This window comes from Mus caroli, chromosome 1 (genome assembly GCF_900094665.2).
Source record: "Mus caroli chromosome 1, CAROLI_EIJ_v1.1, whole genome shotgun sequence".
Lineage (NCBI taxonomy): Eukaryota > Metazoa > Chordata > Mammalia > Rodentia > Muridae > Mus > Mus caroli.
The window spans coordinates 20171072-20186101 of NC_034570.1; the positions used below are offsets into that span (position 1 = coordinate 20171072).

Genomic DNA, 15030 nt, shown 5'->3' on the forward strand with positions numbered 1-15030 from the left:
AGGGGACCTCCCCACTTGATCACTAATTGAGAAAATGCCTTACAGTTGGATCTCATGGAGGCATTTCCTCAACTGAAGCTCCTTTCTCTGTGATAATTCCAGCTGTGTCAAGTTGACACAAAACTAGCCAGTACAGACTTGTATAAATTTGTTAAGCATTCTATGTCAAGGACTTTGTCAGATATAGTCATTGCTAACATCACATTGCAATTTGTGCTTTTTTATTTTAATATTATTATTCAAACAAATAATGCTTATATTTTTGTGAAACCCAATTTATTTACCATTTGTGCTTAGTTTCTAGAAATCTTTATCTCTCTTAAGGTAGTTTTCTCCTACATTCTCAGAATTTTTACTTTCATCTCACCTTCAGGATTGTGGTCTGCATTGAGTTAATTTTGAGACTTATCTTGGTACCCATCCGCTCCAGCACAGTTTATGTCAAGACTTCCCTTCCTCCTTGAACTTGGGCAGCCCTTCGCTCTGTTGGAAACCCTGCCCAGTGTGTCCAGCTCTGCCCCTCTGCCCACTGTGGTCTGTGTTCCTATGCTGCAGCTTCACTGCAGGCAGGAACTCTGTAGTCAGCCATGAAGTCGGGCAGACATCTACCAGTTTTATCTTCCTTTTCAGAGTTTTCTTGATTGTGGCAGATCATTTCCATCTAGAGTTTAGAATCAGTTCATAATTCTGTTAAACACCTGTTGAAATGTCTCCTAGGGTTATTCTGGCTTTACAAGATCTATAAGTAATTTGGGGAGAGCTGATGTCTTAACACTACTGAGGGAACTGTTTATTTAATCCTATATTTCTCTGTCAGTGTTTATTATATTCACTATCCTGGCTTAAAAACATCTTGAAAAATTGCTTCTGCATCCTTTTATATTCTGTTGAAAATTATGTTACTGATTTCAATTTTCAATGCTTATTATTCATCTGTAAAATTCTTGCAACCTGTCTGGCCTGTCAGTTCTTATAGCTTTATTGTCAATTGCTTTATTGTCAATTCTTATAGCTTTATTGTAGCTTCCTTAGAAAGTGTTTATTCTTGGTTGTGTTAGCAACTAAAAGACTGCTTACTTAGTCCCTTCTACTGTGAGGACTGTGGTTTGGAAAATGTCCCCTGCAGATAATTATTAGAGGCTTAGTGTCCCACTCTGGTGCTTCTGGGAGACGCGGAGACCTTTCAAAATTAGAAGCAGTCTTGGACCCAGGAGTGTGCCTCCTGTGGGGAGGGTAGGACCCTGCGCTGTGCACTTCCTGCCTGCTTTGAGGTGATCACTTTACCTTATTGCATGCCTGTGATACATTGCCTTGCTGGTCTCAAAAGCATGAAGCCAGCTAACCATGAACCAAGACTGATTCAAACTAACTCAAAATAAACCATTCTTCCTTAAAAGTTTGTCACGCCAAGTATTGTGTTGTGATGATCAGCAATAGACTGAACCGATGATGAGCGAAGGATTTCCAGTTGTTAGCTTTTCCCGTTCCAGTTTTCCTACCTGAGACTTCCAGTATAGTTGACTTGACGTTTATTCCTATTTGTTATGTAAATGTGTTGTTCCGGAATAGTGACTGGAATTCTTACCAATATTCTGCTTATTACCTAGAAGTAAGACAGGGTTGCCTGAAGGAAATCTCTGGGGGATAGACTGATTTAAAAAAAAAAAAAATTTAATATAAATGCAAGGAGATAACCACTTCCTTTTTTCTTTAAGTGAGATACAACAGTCATTAATTATCTCCTTGGTGCTTTCTCTATAGTTGATGTAATTCAGAAGTAGAAAACTGCCTTTTGCTTAGTGTTTCTTAAACACTAAGCATCAAAGTTAGCCTTGATGAAGGCCTTTTTAGCTTGATTCACCCGTCTTTGCACACTGTATGCTGAAATTGACTTAAAAGTTCCAATATTTTATTTATTTATATGTTTTGTTTGTTTATTTGTTTTTTGTTTTGAGATAGGTGCTCACTATATAGTCCTGGCTGACATCTAACTCACTGTGTAGACCAGTCATTCCTGGACCTATAAGAATACACGAGCCACTCCCTCCTAAGTTTGGGGAGCATGAGCCACCATGCTCAAGTTACATTCTGTCTGAAAATTTGGTGCCAGTATTGCCTATTGCTCTATTCTGTAATCTCTATTTGTTTTTTATCATTACACACACACACACACACACACACACAGAGTGAGAGAGAGAGAGAGATTGATTGATTCAGAAATACTTTTTGTCTTCCCCCTCAAATACTGCTTTTTCTCCCCTAAAGATGCCTGCTGATCTTGTGATTTCACATAGCCATCCTCTCCCCTCCCCTCGGGATGTGTATACCTCATTTCAGTGTGACAGCTCTGAGCACAGGCTTTGCAGTTAGTTAGTGCCGGGCTCTGTCCGTGCTCTGCACCCTGTTAGCCTTATAACAACTTGTACCTTCCTTTTCCTTAACCTCTTTACATCTCTTTAAAATGAAGTCATAACACTTAAGTTTTATATGAAAATTAAGTGATTTATACCACACACCGTTTGTTTCTGATGTTCCTGTTTGTATAAACAAGCTTTGCAACTATTAAAATATAGCAGTGGAACTAAAGACAACTGTTAGGTTCCAGAGACAAATTTAAAAAGTAAGCACATCATTTAGATAAATAAGATAGAGGTTCCTTGAGCCGAATCAATTAAAGTAACAGCATTTTTCTAACCATCCTACATCCAGTGTTCATCGATACTCGGATGAACTCCTTTCTGGAGGAGCAGGGGCCACTCTTAAAGCTCTGACAGATTCACTGGCCTGGGTAGCCTAGATCCATTGGCTTAAATATCATTTGAGGATTCTTGTTGTTTCTGTACAGAGTTATAATGTCACTAGTGACATCACAGATTGCCAGTGCTCACTTGCGCATGCTTTCGGTGCTTTAGTGTTTTCCGATTAAGTATATGTCCAGTGATAAGCACGCCATCGTTCTGGACTGTATCACCTCTACTCTTTCCCCAGCTTATTTCCCAGACAAAACTACCCTGCCCATTAAAAATAGTCCCATCTCCTGATGACTGTTATTCTATTTCTTCTTTCTCTCAGAGTTTACCTGTTCTAGATACATAAAGCAAAGAGTATAAGAAGTGTCGTATATACACAACTGTCCATCAGTAAGGCATTGTTAATGCTTAATGTATCAGTAGTATCAACAAATGTGAATGACCCAACCCACTATTACAATAATTTAAAATTTTTTACCACAACGCAAGATCCAACTATATGTTATTGAAAAGAGATACACTTAAAATAGCAGCTCAAGATGACTGAAAATAAGGAGGTCCTCAGGGACAAACAAACAGAAACCATGGGAAAACAGAAAGTGATTCTAATGTTTGACAGTCAGATTTAATAAAAACTAGTAAACAAAAGATGTTGTTCAGTTAGTAGGATGCTGCTCTTGGTGACCTATTCCCTGGGACTGCAAATATCTTACCTTAAGTAGCAAAAGGATCTGTAGAGGTATAATTGTGATTATAGACCTCAAAATACAGAGATTATGTTGGGGGTGGTCTGAATATAGCAACCTGAAATTTCAAGGCGAAACATTTTTAACAAGAGACAAAAACAAATTATACAACTAGCAGAGAGGTCAGCAACATGTAAGGATGGCTTGCTGTGGTAACATTAGTCAGAGAAGTAACATAGCAAAGACATGGTGGACGAGTTAGTCTTGCTTACCTCAGAGGAGGTGTGTGGAGTGTTTCCCTGCTGTAGTCTCCAGAGAGGACATGGCTCTATTGACAGCTGGGTTGGGTCTTGTAAGATTGTCAAGGCATGAGGCTGATAAGGGCCACATTCTGTCTAGATGTACCACCTACAGCAACAGGTAAAAAGGAAGTAAGTCAGGCATTGGTTTTGCCAAAAGATTGGAAAAATGTACTATAGCTGAGATAGGAAATGAATACATTTTTAATCTGAAAAGTTCCAGTTTATAATAAAAATGTAGCAGTTATGAATATTTGTTGTAGAAACCAAACCACAGTGTTTGATGAAGCAAAATTCATGGAAGATTGCAAGAAACAGACTGAACATGGTAATAGGTGGTTAAGAAATAGCTACCATGTGCAAGGTAAGATATTTCATATAAACAACATAGAGTAAGAATGTGGAGGAGGGGCTGGAGAGGTGGCTCATGGTGAAAGCACTGGCTACTCTTCCAGCGACCACATGACAGTTCACAGCCAACTGTGACTGTGACTGGAGAATCCCAGGAAATCTGACATGCCCTTCTGGTCCGCTTGGGTCCTTCATGCACTATATATACATATATACATATACATATATATATATATACACACACACACACACATACACACATATACACTACACTACACACACACACACACACACATTTGTCCAAGTACATGTGGAAAACAATTTATCATATGTTAATTGAGTCATAAAGAAGAATACCAGTACATTCTATAAAGTAGATACATATATTACTTTAAATAGAATTTATTTGAGACTAGAAATTTAAACAAAATCAATAAGCTAAGGCCCCTTTTACACGAAAAGTAACCTTATAGTCACCAAGTGGACAGCAGAAATAAAACTCACTATAGAGTTTCTGAACATTAATGATTAAGGCTGCGTATCCCCAATCCCCAATCCAGATGCTACAGATCTGGGATGCTTTAGCATCTGTGGTGCTCAGAAAGTCTCAGATTTGGTTGGATTTCCATTTTTCTGTCTCTGGATTAAGGATGTGCAGTGATAACATTTATTCAATTATGCCAAAACCCGGAAGACTCTAACTAAATTCAGAAACACTTCTGGCCCTACACACTTGATAAGGAATACTCCAGGTCTGAAGGAGAAATTTATCAATAGGACTGGGTCCTTTCTGACAACTACAGGAGGGCAGGCATCACTTTTGTTCATTCTGATCCTTGAGCTCATGATTTTGTTTCTTGAGATTGTAGGGTTGATGCTTCATGTCTTTGTCTGTACTAGAAGATGTATGTAACTTGCTGGTCTGAGAAGTCTATAGCCTAGAACACACCTGTCAGTAAAAATGGAAGTGAAAAGGAATTTAACTCCACAACAGGATCTCAAGCTACCAAAAAGCTACCAAAAATAAAAGACACTTAAGAAAATACAGATAAGTGGCAAGGTGACATGATCTAGGGAAAAGACAGATGGATTAGTAGTTCCTGTCCAGAGTATTTGATCTCTAGTAGACTGTCCCAGGCTGCTTCTGTGGAAAGGAAGGAGGACCACGCAGGCAGCTACCCAAATCTAGGACTGTGCCTCCGAGAGCAAATGGTAGAGGAAAGCAGCTTCTCCTTCAGACAGAGAACTGTACTGAGAGGAGCCAGCCCTGGCCGTCTGCCACTGCCTAAGTGTCAAACCATTTAGGTATAGAATAATGGTATTCACAGTGTACATAGTAGCAGTAATGATGATAACTCAGTGAATAAAATATCATTCTATGGGGGCTGGAGAGATGGCTCAGTGGTTAAGAGCACTGACTGCTCTTCCAGAGGTCTCAGCAACTATATGATGGTTCACAACCATCTGTAATGAAATCTGATGCCCTCTTCTGGTATTTCTGAAGACAGCTACAGTGTATTCATATAAATAAAATAAATCTTTTAAAAACTTTATAGCAATTTATGACTCTATTGATGTGAGCAAATAAATTGAATAAAACAAAGCTCACTAAACAAATTTAGAAAAACCCAACAGTTAGAAAGCAACATTTGGTAGGTAACACATACTTTCTTTGGGGAGAGACATTAATAGCTACTTGAAATTAAAGGTAAGACTTTGCTGAGAATAACATTTTACCTATTCTCAAGTATGACACCACAAAAACGTATCAGTTATAGAAGGGGAAATGACACTTTGACAGTGGAAAAACCCCATTAATTGTAGGACAAATAGACCTGACTGTGCCTCTTGATGTGATACATTCACAGGAGTCTCTCTGCCATTTCTGCCCCCGCCCTCCCCCCCCCCCCCAAAAAAAAAAAACTCATGAGAAATAGACCATTTAGCTTGCAGGGCATTNTACATTCACAGGAGTCTCTCTGCCATTTCTGCCCCCGCCCCCCCCCCCCCCCCAAAAAAAAAAAAGCTCATGAGAAATAGACCATTTAGCTTGCAGGGCATTCTATAAAATAATTGCCCTGGTCATCAAATGTCAAGGTCGGGGGGCCTGGGGGGTTAATTATTATTTGATCCAAGCTGAAGGTTACTGAAGCCGCATAAGCACTGCGTGATACTGGGTTGCATTCAGACTGGAAAAGATTGCTTTTCGGTAATTGACATGAACAACTCAGTTCAGATTCAGCTAAGGTCATATCGATATTAATTTCCTGGTTCTTATGATTGAATTGTGGTTTTGTTTAAATACTGTTGCTGTCAAGACACTGGTACCAAGCGTTTTGTATATCACTAATCAGCAAGCTGTTCAGTATGTATATATAGCGAAAGTCCTAAAGTAGGATAAGATACAACCCTTGGAGAATCTGGCTGGTGTGTGCAGTAGGCTGGACAGCATCACTTGCTTCTACCCACATACTGCCCACACACCACACCTTTTTCCTAAAATTGTGACCATGTGTATGCAGCAGAGACAGAGGCCAGGAGAGGAATTTTAGGGTTGGGGCTCACCACAACATGAGGGACTATATTAAAGGATCTCAGCTTTAGGAAGGCTGAGAACCACTCCTAAAGGTTCCACCTCTGAAACTGTCACGTGTAGGAGGGGGTGCATGTACATCTCCAGCAGAACAGCACATGCATCTAAATAGTCTAAGTTCTTAGGTGAAATGCACCATAAAGTTCAGAAAGTTTCATTTTTGCTAAGTAGGCACACACACACACACATCTCTTATGAGTCCTTTACCTGTTTAATTTCTCTTTTGATTTATTCTTCATAGTGAGTGCATTTCTGTGATTCTTTACATTTTTATGTACATAGGTGCTTTGCCTGCATGTATGTCTGCACACCATTAGCATGCATGGTCCATGAAAGTCATAAGAGAACATCAGATTCCCTAGAACTGGAGGTGCAGTGGTTCTGAGCCACCATGACAGTGCTGGAATCAAACCCCGGTCTTCTGGAAGAACATCCAGGGCTCTGAACTTCAGAGCCATCTCTCCAGGCCCAGAATGTGTAAACTTTATGTAGTGTTTTGGTTGTAAGTTCTGGATGTTGTGCAGGGTTCTTCTGCGAGCCTGTGACATTCAGTCCCACTCCTCAGTTCTCTATTGGCTTTATCTAATTTGTCTTCACAGTTTAATCCATGGAATCTGAAGGGATGAGGAGTTTCTTCTCTTGCTTTGTCTTCTCTTATCTCAGGAGCTCCCTTTGGGGGTCACTCTCCCTGTCCCTCCTTACACACACACACACACACACACACACACACACTCATTACCTGTATGTTTGTGTGTGTGTGTGGGGGGGTATGGTTTTGACTTATTCTAATTGAAGTTTCTTGAGTATACAGGTTAACATTTTCATCCTGTTGGGGAATGCCTTGGGCTATTATTTCTTCAAATATTCTCCCTCTTTCATTAAATCCTGCTATTTTATTAGTTAACTTTATGATTTCCCATATGCCTTGAGCCCCATCCACCGCTCTTTCCTTGTTTCTTCTCTGTGTGCCTTGGCTTGGTGGATCTGTTCACCTTCTTGCTCTATAACTCTCCCCTGCTCAAGTCAGCTGTGGCTCCTTCTAAGGAACTTTTTATTTCCATTATTCTATTTTTCAGCTTCAAAATTTTAGTTCACTTTTTAAAATAAATCTCATTTTTATCTTTGTTGTGGTAGTTATTATTCTGGGAGTTTGTTATAACCCCCTTGTTGTCTTAAAATATCTTTCAGGGGTTCCTACGCTACTTCAGACTATGTTGTTCACAGAGAAAAGACTCAGAAATAAGATTTTTATCATACTTATAAAGGCACTAGAGCTGGGCTGATATCAGCCCTCTATGCTATTTTGTCTACCTTTCTGTGATGAGCTCCAAGGTTTCCCTTTCGGTGTTCCACGTGGGCCCCCCACTCCATCAAGCCAGCCCTAATGGCCATGTGCTCAGCTCTTGATTCACCTACCCCATGGCAATTTTCTCTTTCTCTCTCCTTTCTTCTCTCCTTTCTACCTGGGACTAGCAGCTGGGTAACTAAGAACCCGCCTACCTCTGTCTACTGCCCAATCACAGGCTTTAGCCTGTGTTTTATTGACAGTTAACTTAGGAAACATGGTTTGCACAACAATAGCTAGAGTATGTGAGAATTTGCTTATAGTGGGCAAACAGATCTTGGGGTACAGAAATTAGCATCTGAATATGTAGCAGTTCCTGATCAACATATCTTCATTGATACTGATTATTTGCAGAAACATTTTAATGTATTAATTTTATTTTTTTAATGTTTTAAAACAAATAAAAAGGTTTTGTATATTCCAAAGTCTAGGGTTCCCTAAGTGCTTATTAATTCTTTTATCTCCTTTGTGTTTACCATGTTTTCTTGGTTTGGTTTTATCCATGATTCTCCTCACTCCCTCCTTCCTTTCTTCCTGCCCTCCTTCCCTTCCTCTCTCCCTCTCTCTTTCCTTTCTTTGTTGTATGTATCCTTGAGTTTTTATGAATTAATTCCACAAGGCGTTTGTTCTTTGATCTGCGTTCACTCTAGCTCCTATCAATTAGTGTGTTGATTAATAGTGAAAATGTCTTAACCTCTTGCAACCCGTGAGACTCAGCCTCTGTCTGAGCATCTCTGTGTGTACAATGCAGCAACAAGCCTGCAATCTCAGCTCTGCCTCTGCTGCACTTCTTTCCTGTGCAGTTTCAAGCAGGAGTTTAGGCTTTCTTACATCTGTTCTGAGCATGTTCATAGCCCTGAGCAAACACAGCTCGTTTCAGACTGCTAGGAAATGAGAACCTGAGACTCCCAACAGACGTCTCATTTCCTAGACCTTCTCTTAAAGATTTTTGGTTAGTATATTTTTGTGCACTTGTTCACTGACCCTTAAGGGCATGCAGTTCATAGATTGCTTGTCACTGTTTGCAGCCATCACAAAGGCTTTTAGCACTGTGTGGAAACCCATCCAGGTCAAGTACAGGCCACTTTATAAGTAGTTTTCTTGAGAACCACCAGTCAGGTCAAGTGATGGCATTTTTCTGGAAATGATGCTTTAAAGAGCTTCGGCCCACTTTTGTGTGCTGTGTTATCTCCAGACTGCTGGCCTCTGTGACTGTTTTCAGGATGACCATAGCATTAGCATGGGGGATTCGGACCTAGGGCAAGTTCAAGTTCACTATGTCCTACCCAGGTTCACCTACATTTTCTTGAATTAATGGCCCTGCAGTGCTATTTGCTTTTGCTTCATCTCCGTAATGCAGAAAGAGTTGGTTCCAGGCATTTGTGCTAGCTCCTTTGTGCCTCTGTGGGGAATAAGTGCTTTAAAAGTTCTTACTCTGAAACATTTAATGCAGCTTCATCTTCCTATAGAAACTGGCATCTTGGTGAAAGCATAATCTTGGCTTCTAGGTCAACTAACTCGATATTCTCACCAGCGTTGTAATAGATGCTTTAATTACTCATTTTAATTCCTGTATGCATGCAGGATGGGAGCGTCATAAAGTATTTAGATTCCTCGTGCTTATTCTGTGATCTTAAGTAGCTAAATACTCTTAACTCATATGCACACTGATAAGACAACTAAGAATTTTTTTTTACTTTTTTTTTTTTTTTTTGTGAAAATATAACAGAAGGGAATCTTTGCCTCTTCAAGATTTGTCATTTCTGTCATGCTGCAGTGCTACTTACTGGAAGAGTTCCTTGCCAGGGAAACCCTTTTCTAATACTGAATTCTCAGAGAGGCCCCGTCATAGGAGATAGGTCGTGTGGTGTTGCTCACAAAGATCCTCTTGACCCTCTCCTGTCGTCCTCCCTTCCCATCAAGCCCCTAGGGCAGGATGTTTGAACTGGAGAATTCACAAAAGGCAAGCCCAACCCTCTTTCAGAATTGATTTCAGAAGCTCATCTTGTTAGGGCGGGTAAAATCTTATGTTAGTATTCACATAACATCTTTTATCCCCATCCCACTCCCAGCATTCTGAAAGACACTTCAGTATCATGTCAAATGAAATTTCACATTCGTCTCTTCCCATCAGTTCCAAAGGAAAAGCCAAACAGAGCTAGCCTGTGCTCAGACCAAGGCCCCTCCTCCTGCAGCCCACAGAACTAGCCTGTGCTCAGACCAAGGCCCTTCCTCCTGTGGCCTATAGAGCTAGCCTGTGCTCAGACTAAGGCTCCTCCTCCTGTGGCCTACAGAACTAGCCTGTGCTTAGACCACGGCCCCTCTTCCTGTGGCCTACAGAGCTAGCCTGTGCTCAGACCAAGGCCCCTCCTCCTGCGGCCTTGCCAGCTCTTTACTTTGGCTCAGGTGTTCTTGAATTTGAACAAAACCAAAACAATAACAACAGACCTCGAGATTTTGCTGCCATAGGTAGAGTTCATTTCTTTTTCATTTTGAAACAGTTATTCAGAAACTCAGTTCCAATATTGTGTTACCTTTTTATGTCCATCTCTAGAACAAAGTTCATATTGTAAGGCGTGGAAGTTCAAACACTTGATGTATTTGCCACAGAAACATTTTCTATGGCAGCTCCTCTAGCTGGAAGGAATTTTGCTTCATTACATAGACTTTTCTGGCTTGAGATCTGTTCTAGCACTGTATGTGTGCTCACATGTGTGTGCAGGTGTGTGTGTCTGTCTATCTGTCTGTCTCTCTCTCTGTCTTTCTGTCTCTCTGTGTCTGTACATTCGTGTATGTGTGAGTGAAGTTACTTTTCTCTTTAATGTCCTTTCCGGTAATAGAACAGAATGTTTTGATCAAGCCAAAGTTTTCTTTGTTTACTTGTTAGTTGAGACTTTTTCAATGTTTTGCCTCTTTGTGTACGCATTATTGAGCAAGCGGTCTCCCGGTAAAGTCTCCAGTACAAATGCTAGGACTATGTACTAAATTAAATGGTGCCTTGCGTTAGATCGTTGCTAAATGGCAGCCACTTCTGTCAGCTTAAAGATTTTGTGCTTTCAGAATCCATGTTGAAAGCTGTGTTCTAATGAATATATTTTTCATTTTAGATCATTTGGGGAATATTTTTCATCCTCGTTGCGTTGCTGTTTGTAATTTCTCTCTTCCTGTCAAAGTAAGTACAGTAGACATGCTTTCTAAAGCACTTAGACCAAGGCTTTGAAAACATACATTTTGGTGCTGAGTTACATTAGTGTAGCCCATTCTACCTGAAGTGTTGTACAACATTAACCCAGAGAATCTGTAAAAGGTCTCATAATGGACAATGTTTCCTTTTTACTTATTGACAATCTCTGTGGAATATTTAAGCCAAGTTTAATTTGTTTCCTATGGCTCAACAGAAGCAGCGTGCTTAGGTTAAAACCATGTTCTTTCTAGCTGGGCTGGAAATGTGATGGTGTAATGTAAATTCATTCTTCACCACTCTGTGTTTCAGTCTGGATCAAGCTCTTCATTCAGCGGGAATAGACTCGGGTTTCATCATCTTCGGAACTAACCTGAGCAATCCACTGAACATGCTTTTGCCTTTGTTACAAACAGTAAGTGCCATGTCAGGCATTTCACACGACAGCAAAACACTGTTTTACCTGTCCCATTAACAGCGTGATTATGAAAACTTACAAAAGTCAGACCTGAGTTGGAGCACTGTGCTAGTTTTTTATTTGCATATATTTTCTGCACTGATGTTGGTTTATAGATGATTATACCTGTGTATTGGCACACTGTTGATGTGAGATGCATAGTATTACGAAAGGTGAACTCTTCCAAACAGTATTTGGGTTTCAATTTTAATTAAGTACTTTATTTCAAAACAAAAGTATAATGTAATTTATTTTAGGATTTTCCCCCCTTAGGATGAAAACATGATAGTAGTTGGGGTTTGATGAAAATATTTTTTTCTTTTTAAGATATTCTCATATTAGCCTAATCTTAAAGGGGATTAATATTTAATTATCAAAAGTAAATAATTGTTTCTGGCTATTTTGTTTAATTTCTAGAGCTTTTATAGCTTGAGTATTAAATGTAATCTTCATCTTTTTTTCAGGTGTTCCCTCTTGATTACATTCTTATAACAATTATTATTATGTACTTTATTTTTACTTCGATGGCAGGAATTCGAAACATTGGCATTTGGTTCTTTTGGATTAGGGTAAGTATGTGTTATTTTCTGGGTTTTGTTCTCATTACTCTATGTTATTTCTCTTATGGCAGTTTATTCTCTTTGTTGTTTTGTGTGTTATTTGAGAAAGAACTTGTAGCCCAGATTGGCTCAAGTCTGTGATCTTCCTGCCTTTGCCATTCTACTGCTAGGATAGTGCACAGCCATAGCCCGCTGCTGTATTTAGCATATGCTGCATATAGATTGGTAGGAAAAGTGATAAGAATACTAATGTTTTGCTTCATGTTAAGACAAAAGTGCTTTCTTTGTAGAACAGGAGGTATTAAGTAGGAGTTTGTGTGTGTGTGAGAGAGAGAGAGAGAGAGAAAGAGAGAGAGGGAGAGAGAGCACATGCGCACACATGCACTCACAGATACTTAGCAGTGTTTGGAAACATTTTTTAGTTATAATTGCTAGGGAAATCTAGTGGATAGGGATCAGTGACGCTGCTAATTAGACATGATGTAGCACACAGAGCAAAGACTAATCAAACTGGAAATGTCAGCACTGCCCAAGTGGAGAAACCATGGTAGAAAGTGTGTTGTCTGGCTTAGTGTTTGATTGCATTGGACATAGAATGAGCACAGTGGACTCAGTGAAGTTCTAAGACTTCCTTCCCTGTTAGGAGTTGGATGGCTACTGTTAGCCCTCTGTATCATGACTCCCCATCTGTACATGTAACCAACCAAGTGACTGCAGGGGCCAGACTTGTCCCCTTTCCTTTTGTCTTGAACAGTGTAACATAATTATTGACCCCACTCTTATGTCAGTTATAAGCAACCTAGGCGTGATTCAAGAGAGCCGACACTGGCTGTATGGAAACCCTACTTATTTATTTTTTTATTTATCTTGAAGTAATTATGAATTCTAAATCAAAGCTAAATTTGATAGACATTATTTCTAGATAAGAATCAAAGAAAACCTAGTAAATATGTATTTGAACTAAAGAAAATTTTCTTGCTATTGGGGGAAATGCTTTAGTAGTCACAGTCCTAGGTCTGATGGTTCTGGGATCCTTTCTGTTTCTCTCACTGGGGTATTTTATTATGCGACCACTCCTGGGCATAAGGGAATATGGGAAGTGCACATTTTTAGTGATGGTGTTATCATCTGCTTCAGAACAGAAATTCTGTTAGCCTGTACTATGCTGTTATCAGTGAAGTGGCTGGAAGCTGATGCTTCAGTTACTAGAGTAAAAGTGGGGTTCACCGTTAAGATGGAGCAAGTAACATCATTATTTAAAATACAGTTAACACTTAATTCCTCTTTTTTAGCATGGATAAAAATGCCACAACTATAACCAGATTATCATAAACTTCCACAACTGATTTTTAAAGCAGAATTTGGTATGAGGGTATCATGATGATTTTATAGAAATTAGTATGTAAAAGTGGGTCATATTTGTGTTTACGTGATAACGTTATAAAACCAAAGCACAAATTCTGAATACTTATACTTTGTGTTCACAGTTCTTAGTTCTGTAAGCATGTGAAAGGATCACAGAGGAAGTCAGGCCAGGCGTGTGTGAGCTGGCGATCGCTAGTGAATCATGTTGATTTTACTTTAGTCTGAAATAGTTAAGTAGTATCCTTTGGACATAGGTGCTCTGACAGTATTTTCATATCCACATAAGGTTAACACTAAAAACTGTAGAGGAAAAAAAAGTGGTCTTTTTCCTCTTTTGTTCTCAAGTTACTGTGTTAATTTTGGGACAGTGGAACTGTATGAGTTTGTCCACAGAAGGACTGATTGTTTCAAATAATGTTGGTGAAACTTTGTCATTTTCCTGCAGTTATATAAAATCAGAAGAGGGCGAACCAGGCCTCAGGCACTCTTATTTCTCTGCATGATCCTCCTGCTCATTGTCCTTCATACCAGCTACATGATCTACAGTCTCGCGCCTCAGTACGTGATGTACGGAAGCCAGAATTACTTAATAGAGGTAAGTGCGGGATATAAAATTTTGCTATTTCTATATTTTAGAAATAATGATAAAAAATAAAAATAAATTTAAAAAGAGCTTTAGAGATATTTAAAAAACATTTTATTCAGTAATTATTAAATTCATTATTGACTAAACTGGCTTTTCAATGTTTGTGAACATTTTATGTTTGTTTCGTACTTTTTAAAATATCATAATTTCATTATAACTGTTCATTAAGTGGATCCTATGACACTAAGCTACTGTTCTTTTCGTCATTAATTTATTGACTAAGATTCCTAATGCTTCTACAAAAATAGTAATGCAAGTAATTTCAATAACGTGTCCCCAAAAGTTTCAGAGAACATGTCACGTTTATACATTCCTGCTGTAACTCAGTGAGAGAAACTTCCTGGACAGTTTTTTTCTGGGAATAATTGGGATTCTTTTAAGCAGAATAGATTCCCTGCTATATTTTTCTGTTTTCTTGATATCATTGACTAATAAAAAACAACTATGCTATTTAGGTTTAATTGAGTTAGCAAGTTTGGATTTACTTTGGCCAAACTGGATTCAGTGTTTGTCTAACATATTCATTGCTTATCTGCTGTTGTGTCTGCCATATCCGGGGATCCATCCCATAACCAGCTTCCAAATGCTGACACCATTGCATATACTAGCAAGATTTTGCTGAAAGGACCCAGATAGAGCTGTCTCTTGTGAGACTATGCCCGGGCCTAGCAAACACAGAAGTACATGCTCACAGTCAGCTATTGGATGGATCACAGGGCCCCCAATGGAGGAGCTAGAGAAAGTACCCAAGGAGTTCAAGAGATCTGCAACCCGATAGGGAACAACAATATGAACTA

At 39.3% G+C, this 15030-nt stretch overlaps 1 protein-coding gene across 1 annotated transcript in view; it reads left to right on the forward strand.

Annotated features, from left to right (window-relative positions):
• The window catches only part of Lmbrd1 (LMBR1 domain containing 1), an 81270-nt gene that overhangs the window by 49606 nt on the left and 16634 nt on the right, over positions 1 to 15030 (forward strand). The window contains exons 10-13 of the mRNA XM_021171300.2: positions 11132 to 11196; positions 11518 to 11620; positions 12127 to 12231; positions 14033 to 14182. Coding sequence (XP_021026959.1) covers positions 11132 to 11196; positions 11518 to 11620; positions 12127 to 12231; positions 14033 to 14182 — 423 coding nt within the window. The remainder of the gene's footprint in view (positions 1 to 11131; positions 11197 to 11517; positions 11621 to 12126; positions 12232 to 14032; positions 14183 to 15030) is intronic.